At 50.6% G+C, this 8,083-nt stretch overlaps 1 protein-coding gene across 2 annotated transcripts; it reads left to right on the forward strand.

The window, feature by feature from the left end:
* The first annotated feature begins 1,561 nt into the window (after positions 1-1,561).
* On the forward strand, positions 1,562-7,783 carry LOC132808022 (zinc finger protein 239-like). 2 transcript variants are annotated; one of them, XM_060821918.1, is made up of 2 exons: positions 1,562-1,625; positions 5,893-7,783. In XM_060821918.1, exon 2 carries the CDS (start codon positions 6,299-6,301, stop codon positions 7,349-7,351), a length of 1,053 nt encoding a protein of 350 aa, XP_060677901.1. In that variant the 5' UTR covers positions 1,562-1,625; positions 5,893-6,298; the 3' UTR covers positions 7,352-7,783. The 2 variants fall into 2 exon arrangements, with proteins under 2 accessions (XP_060677901.1, XP_060677900.1); XM_060821917.1 differs by having other exon boundaries at positions 1,578-1,630.
* Positions 7,784-8,083: the final 300 nt, after the last annotated feature.

Here is an 8,083-nt window from a genome sequence, read left to right on the forward strand (position 1 = left end):
TGGGAAAGCTCACCGCTCCATTTAAACAGATATTCCCACATCTAACGGAACGGCCTCATATCTAAAGGGGGCAATCTGCATTTTAAAGGGACATGGACATTTTAACGGTATTTCTGCAAATAAAGAAATTTAAATGGACGAGATTACATTTCAAAGGGATGTGGGCACATTCAAAGGGATATCTTAATATATAAAGTGACGCAGTTATATCTAAATGAATCTACATTTCGAAGAGACGTTGCCCTGTTTATAAGTAGAGACAATAGCTGTGAATACTGTCTGTGCCCCAATGTTCAGTCAGACTGACATTTTTCTCAGAAAAGCTCTGCACTTAAATTACATTCTTGAGAAGGTAATTTATAGATTAGAGTGTAGGTTAGGGAGAATTGGCCGTGCTAAGTTACCCATAGTGACCAGGGATGTACAGGTTAGGGTGGATTGGCCGTGGGAAATACAGAGTAAGGGGTTGGGTATGGGTGGGATACTGTTCAGAGGGCCAGAGTGAAATAGATGGGCTGAATGGCCTGCTTCCACATTGTCGGAATTCGAGACCCTCCCCACAAAGAGGCATTTTATCTGCATCGATCTTGTCAAGCCCCTTTCGGAATTCTACTGGTTTCAATAGAGGCTGCTGCCGCTGGAATACAGAAAATGTACCATTTATTTGTTGGTATCACTGCTGCCTCACAGCGGCAGAGCCCCGGGTTCAATTCCTCTCCCACATCTGCGTGGGTATCCTCGCGGGTTAGGGTGAATTGGCCACGCTAAATTGCCCCGTAGTGTTAGGTGACGGCGAATGGGGCTGGGTGTTTTGCTCTTCGGCGGGTCGGTGTGGACTTGTTGGGCCGAAGGGCCTGTTTCCACACTGTAGGAATCTGATCTAAAGTTCTGGAATTTATATATTGATGAACTAAAACCTGCAACCTGTTTTAAAAGATGAAGGACTCAGCAGCGATCCAGGTTTGTTCCAAATATTGCGTCGGTTGCATGACGCTGTGATCTGTTGCTATTAATTCTGTGCCTTATGATCCTGCAGCACAGCTCCCCGCAGAGGAGCAGCGCTGCAGAGGCTAGTGCTTCCAAACACACCTGGGTGGGCGGGGCTTACCAGGAGGGGCGGGGTTTAGCCTGGGGGCGGGTTTTAGCGGGAGGGTGTTGCTCATGGGCGGGGCGTGTCTCGTGAAAGGAACGCGCGCTAGTAGGCGGGGCGATGCGGTGCGTTGAGCCTGGAGGCGCGCGGCTTTGTGGGCGGTTGCTCGTGGGGGAAGGGGGCGTGGTTTTTATTCGCGCGGGGTCCAGGGAAGGGGTGGGTTTTGGTGCGGAAGGGGGAAGGAAGTGTGGTTCCAAGAGGCGGGGCTTTGTCTCGAAGGGCCAGGGTTTACGAGCTTTGTTCGGAAGGGGCGGGGTTTACAAGCTGCGTTCGGAAGGGGCGGGTATTACGAGGTTTGTTCGGAAGGGGCGGGTATTACGAGCTCTGTTCGGAAGGGGCGGGGTTTACGTGCTGCGTTCTGAGGGGGCGGGGTTTACGTGTCGCATTGGCGTCGGAGGGGGCGGGGCCGAGGCCGTCCCGAAGACGGAAGTGTGTCCGCGGCCTATTGCCTCCGCTGGAGTCTCGGCTGCAGCAAGTAAGGTAAAACTTTATCGGTATTTCCTTTTACAGAGTTTGTATTTAATAACCAGTAATGGCTACTCAATATCATCATAAAGTCCCAAAATGCCATTCATTTCAATCCATTGCAGATAAACACTAAGAGTTAATTTTCTACGGGATTCAACAGCCTCAGCACTAAAATGGTCTCACAAGGGAACGGCTGTGAATGTTATCACTTGGTGTCCTGTTCACACAGATTCACCGATGCTGAGGCAAACCTTCTTAATTGCCTTACAGCATCCTGTTATCACTTGGTGAGCCCAGGTGTCCCTATCTTTAAGTTCTCTCCTCTTTCTGAGCCTTCCTGCCTGTTTATTTTCTAGTGCAGTAAATGTGTTCAATAATTCAGCATTACATTTTAGTCTAAATGTTTAATGACAAGTTTTAAGGCTGTAGACTTTATCACCCAGATGCCCACACCCTCATTCCTCCCTTTGATTGCACCGCGATCACTGAAAGAGAAGGCTGGTCCAAACGAATGCCCTTCAAGGTGGTCCAGCCATCAACATCCTGTAGAGCGGCACCACCATCTTCGCGGCTCATCTGGTCGTATTTATCATCGCCATCGACACATGTGGGTGAGCCATCGGATCGCAAAAGGTGGATCTTCTGGGGCAAATCTATATCACTAAGGGACCTCATAAGCCGAGCAATTAAATACCTAACAATACCAATACCGACAAACATAAATAGCTAAATTGATAAGCCACTTGTACCATCAGACGGACCTGCAGTCTCCCCAACTGGTCCCTTCAGTCATTCTGTCAAGGAATACCCGGATCTCTTCTTGTATCTTAGTAATATTGCCAGTGAGATCGGGAATGCCCATAGTGCATTTATCTTGGACAGTGGTGCAGACCTCACCCTCCCGGGCGAGTGTATAGTCTAAGCATACCGATTCTGCATAGAGTAAAGACACAGGTCTGATAATCCCAGTTTACTCTGTTCCAGAGCCTCTTTAGTCTTATTTCCTCGAATGGTCAGGCCACAAAAGAGGGAATTGCGGTTCTTTTGACTTGTCACCCCTGCCGATCCTTCCAACCTCAGGGTACTCTGGATTCCCCAGCCTATTGGGTGTCCTGTATTGTTACCCAGTCCATTGGGATCCTTCCAGTCGGAGTAAAGTTGACTGAGACCGACCGCTGCATTCTCCTCAGATGGAGGTTCCATCGACTTGTCCACTGACCAGGACAAGGTACTGTTGTGGGAACAAGGTCTCCGATATTGATGTTATGAGGGACATCTTTGCCATCCATGACAAGGAAATTGGTAGCTTTACCTCAGCTGAAGAAATAATAGTCTCATTTGGGGTAGATTAGGGAGAGTTTGTCAAAATAGGTTACTGAAATGTTACAGCAGGGGGTCTGGTCAGATATACAGGAGCAAAGGGTCGACGTTTTGCAAGAGGATTCGCTTGAGCGCTGTAAAAAATGGGCCAAGTGACTCGAGCACCCGCACTGTATAGGAGACAATGGTCCTCAGAATGCTGTTCCCATTAGGCTCTCCCTTAGCTCTATTGTACATGGTCTTGGTGACAATATCAGATTCTGAAAAGAGAAAAGGCCTATAAATGCGCAAGGGAAGGGTTCCGTTCCAGGTCCATGTACCGCATGAGGCCTGCTGTACCCCAGCCAGTGTTACACCAGCTGTTTGTATACACAGACCGGAGCTATTGGAAAGTGATATTTCACTTCGCAGGGTTGGCAGTAGGAAGACTGACGAATAGTATGGAATCGGGGACTGGGGACTGGGCAAGTAAGTCATCTCCTGATAGAGAGGAGTAACATACTCCTGCCTCTGGGGTGAAGAGCGTTCTGTGGGCCTGTATAAATAAGTTGTTTGCGGATTGTGGAGTTTCCCCTATCAGGCTTCCCTTTTCTCGAGTCGGCCCGTCCTGCAAAATGGGATGGTGTTCCCAGGCATCCTTAAAATATTTACCATAATAACGGGGTTGATCATTTTTATCCTCACTAGGCTTGCGTCTGCAGGTAAAATAAAAAAACCATGGTAACGACATGGTAACTCCCACTGATTTCTACTGTCCAGATGGACCATCTGGTCTTTCTGATGTAAGAGTCCATTGCAATAATCAATCTTCATCACGTCCCACACGTCAAAGGCGTCTGGTCCGGTGCACTGGACGACATCTCCTCAGCATGGGTGGTGGATAATCTCTGATCATTCCTGGTCGCATCCATACTCAGTGGCTTTCCCCATCAGGATGTTGTACGTGATCAGAAAGGTGAGGAGATAGGCGATCCCCCACATGTCCCTCCTCTTAGTTCAAGTATCTGTAATAAGATTAACATTAGAACAACAGCAAAATTCAAAAACCCAACTGGACAGGGTCCTCTCCTTTTGTTGGGATTCCAGTATTCTCTCCTCCTCTTCCCCACTTTTGATTGGTGCAGTCAATCAATTTACAATGGTGCAGTTGGACCCAAGCTGAGTGCCCAGCGACTTTGACCGCCGTAGGGGTGGGAAGTAAAACCTGGAAGGGGCCATCCCAACGAGGTTGGAGACCTTTGCAAGTCCAGGTCTTGACGAGCACCAACGAACCAGGCTCTACCCGTGACGAGGCTGAAAGGGAGGGAACATCGCTGTAGGCTGCACGCTCCTGGGTGTGAAAGGCACGCATAACATTAGTTAAAGCAAGAACATAACCAACCATTTCTTCGGTCATGTGGTGGAAGGGGACTGCAAAGGGAGCCGAATCGTTCCAAGGGGTACGGAGGGGGTGACCAGAGAGATTCTCAGCTGAAGACAGTCACGTCTTGCCCACAGACATGGATCCCATCTGGAATGAGGCCACAGGGATTAGCATAACCAGGAGAGGCCAGACTCAGCCATTAATTTGGCAAGTTTAGTCTTGAGTCTGGTTAAAACATTCACCAAGGCCGGCCGCCTGAGGATGATAAGCACCATGCAGTTGCCGACAAATACAAAGCTGGGAACAGAGTTCTCCGTTAATATTACCTACAAAGTGTGGTCCATTGTCCGAGCTAATGCACGCAGGTATACTGAAGGAATTATTTCCTTAAACAAAATCTTCACCACAGACTCAGCAGTAGTGTTAGGAAGAGGGTAGGCTTCAATCCACTTAGAAAAGACATCAACAATAAGCAAAACATATTTACAGCATCTCAACTCATTTCTACAACTCAATGAAGTCCAGTTGAAGTGTCTCCAAGGGACCCTCCAGCAAGGGAGTTCTCGTAGAGATACTTGAACTAAGAGGTGGGGGATCGCCTACCCACTGACCTGTATGATCACGTACAACATCCTGATCGGGAAAGCCACTGACTGAGTATCAATGCGACCTGGAACGATCTGAGATTATCCTGATGTCATCTGGTGCACGAGACCAGACACTTTCAACGTGGAGTCGCTTGAGCGATGGCGTGAGCTGCCAGAGGAAGTGGTGGGTGCTGGTACGATGATATGTCAAAAGGCTCTTGGACGGGCATCTGAAGATGAAGGGTTCAGATGGGTCAGGGCCAAGTGATGGCAAATGCGACTGGAGTCATCGAGATGTACAGCACGGAAACAGACCCTTCGGTCCAACTCGTCCTTGCTGACAAGATAGCCAACCCAATTTAGTCCCAGCTGCCAGCACCCAGCCCATATAGGGGCCAAGTGATAGCAAACGTGACTAGATTAATTTCGGATATCTGGTCAGGTTGGGCCAAAGGGTCTGTTTCCGTGCTGTGTGATTCTAATTGTCTTCAGTGAAAGCAGAAGTGTGGTTGTGAAGGCTGGACTTTCAGGGCATGTTTTGCCCTGACTGGGAGCAGAAGAGTTTGACTGAAGTGTATCGGTGTTAATGCCTTGATGTCTCATTTTGCTCCCACCTTCCCGGGGTCGTTAACCATTTTGTGTCTGGTCCTTCCTCAAGAAGCTGCATTGCAGGTTCACCCTGAATTGGCACTTTGTTTTTGCTTCCCAAAATCAGACCTGCTCACTCTCAGTGTTGTGAAAGATATTAACTTTCAGGTGGAGGCATCCAAAATTCAGAGAGATGTCAGTCTTGATGTTTTTGCTTTTTCTGTCCCTGTAAGATCCTGAATCAGCACCTTCAGGGGAATTAGTTAGAGCGGAGTGAGAACAGAGGGGAAGGGAGAGTGGGATGGTGCTTTCAATTTTGTGGAACAACAAAAGAATATTCCACAGAAAGTAGAGTTGCTTGTTCTGAATTTCTACCCTGCACTGATAGTGATGACTTTTGTAATCTCTTTTTGCAGAGTATTTGAAAATCTGAAGACTGAAGTTTCAAACTCAACAGATGAAGGGCTTCTGCCTGAAACATTGACTCTCCTGCTCCTCGGACGCTGCCTGACCTGCTGTTTTTCCAGCGCCATATTTTTTGACTGACTCTCCAGCGTCTGCAGTCTTCACTTTGATGTCAATGTCTGACAGTCACTCAATCCATCGGGACCACAACAATTTTTGATTTTGATTTCTGTGAGAGGGATCAACGCTTTTTGATTCCTGTTTGAGGACGTTTTCAACATCAGGTGGGACTGGACAAGAGACCCCACTGTTGCAGCGCACTGTGTGTGGAGCCTGAAACAGTTATACGGCCTGGGAAGGGGATTTCACGGCAGGGAGGAGTTCTAGACGTGTTTGTGTGCAGCTGAAGCTGTGGCCATGGAGAAACCCGAGGAATCCCGCCCCGTGGAGAAACCGTGGAAGTGTGGTGACTGTGGGAAAGGCTTCCGCGTCCCGTCTGCCCTGGAGACTCATCGGCGCAGTCACACCGGGGAGAGGCCATTCCCCTGGACCGACCGCGGGAAGGCCTTCAGACATTCCTCCCACCTGCTGGCCCACCAGCGGGGCCACACGGGGGAAAGGCCCTTCAGCTGCCCAGAGTGTGGGAAGGCCTTCAGCACTTCCTCCACCCTGCTGAGCCACCAGCATGTCCACACGGGAGAGAGACCGTTCAGCTGCCCTGAGTGTGGGAAGGCCTTCAGGTATTCCTCCACTTTGCGGACCCACCGGCGTTTCCACGCGGGGGAAAGGCCCTTCAGCTGCCCTGAGTGTGGGAAGGCCTTTACCCGCGTCTCTGCCTTGCGGAGCCACCGGCGTGTCCACACCGGGGAGAGGTCCTTTAGCTGCCCCGAATGCAGGAAGGCCTTTACCGACATCTCCTCCCTGATGAAGCATCAGCGGATCCACACGGGGGAGATGCCCTTTACCTGCTCTCAGTGCGGGAAGGCCTTCAGCACATCCTCCCACCTGCTGACCCACCTGCATGTCCACACAGGGGAGAGACCGTACACCTGCCCTCACTGCGGGAAGGGCTTCAGGTATTCCTCCGGCCTGCTGACCCACCAGCGGGTCCACACAGGGGAGAGACCGTACACCTGCTCTCAGTGCGGGAAGGGCTTCACCTACTCCTCCCACCTGCGGAGACACCAGCGGATCCACACGGGGGAGAAGCCCATCAGCTGCCCAGAGTGCGGGAAGGCCTTGACCGACATCTCCTCCCTGATGAAGCATCTGCGGATCCATACCGGGGAGAGACCGTACACCTGCCCTCAGTGTGGGAAGGGCTTCAGCACATCTTCCTCCCTGCTGAGGCACCAGCGGATCCACACAGGGGAGAGACCGTACACCTGCCCTCACTGCGGGAAGGGCTTCACCTGCTCCTCCAACCTGCGGAGACACCAGCGAGTTCACGTGCCATTGCAGGGGGAGTGAAGGAGTGACGGCCGAGTCCCATTATCGACCGGACTATCCACCCGGTTCCGGGGACTCCCGGGTTCGAATCCCGCCACGACAGATGGCAGAATTGGTATTCGGTCAGAAATGTGGAGTTCGGAATCTAACGATGAGACCGTTTCAGGGAGGGGGTGGTGTGGGGGAGAAAGCCCCCATCTGATTCCCTCTCTCCCTTGTTAGGGAAGGGAACGGCCATTGTGGGAAAGGATTCACTCGGTCGTTCCAGCTGCATCCTTTACCCGGTCTGGCCTACACGTGACTCCAGACCCACAGCAGTCTGGTTGACTCTACACTGCCCTCCCCCCACTGGCAAAGGAGCGGGGAGAAACTTACTTGGAGACAGGGTATGGGTTGAAATTGCTGAGTGAGGCAATACTTCCTCCGGGTTACGGCTGTACCAAGGATCCAATTACAAAGGGACAGCTTGGTGCTGACCAATAGTAAAGACAGTGAGGGGGCTGGGGATGGGGCCAGGGGAGGTGTGGTGTGTGCACTTTCACCTTGAGCTGTTCAAAAAGCAACTACTTTTTCTCTGCCTTTTTGCTGGGGGGATCTGAAGCTGTAACAAAGTTGTGTTGCAATAAAGGTTACCTGAACTTACCACCGGGCTCAGACTCTCATTGAAAGCTTTGAGCTCCAAGAGGTTTTTGTTTTAAAGCTGCTCATTTCTTTCAGCCTCCTGCACTAAGTTTAGAACATAGAACAATCCAG

This window comes from Hemiscyllium ocellatum (assembly GCF_020745735.1).
Source record: "Hemiscyllium ocellatum isolate sHemOce1 chromosome 27 unlocalized genomic scaffold, sHemOce1.pat.X.cur. SUPER_27_unloc_3, whole genome shotgun sequence".
Classification (NCBI taxonomy): Eukaryota; Metazoa; Chordata; class Chondrichthyes; order Orectolobiformes; family Hemiscylliidae; genus Hemiscyllium; species Hemiscyllium ocellatum.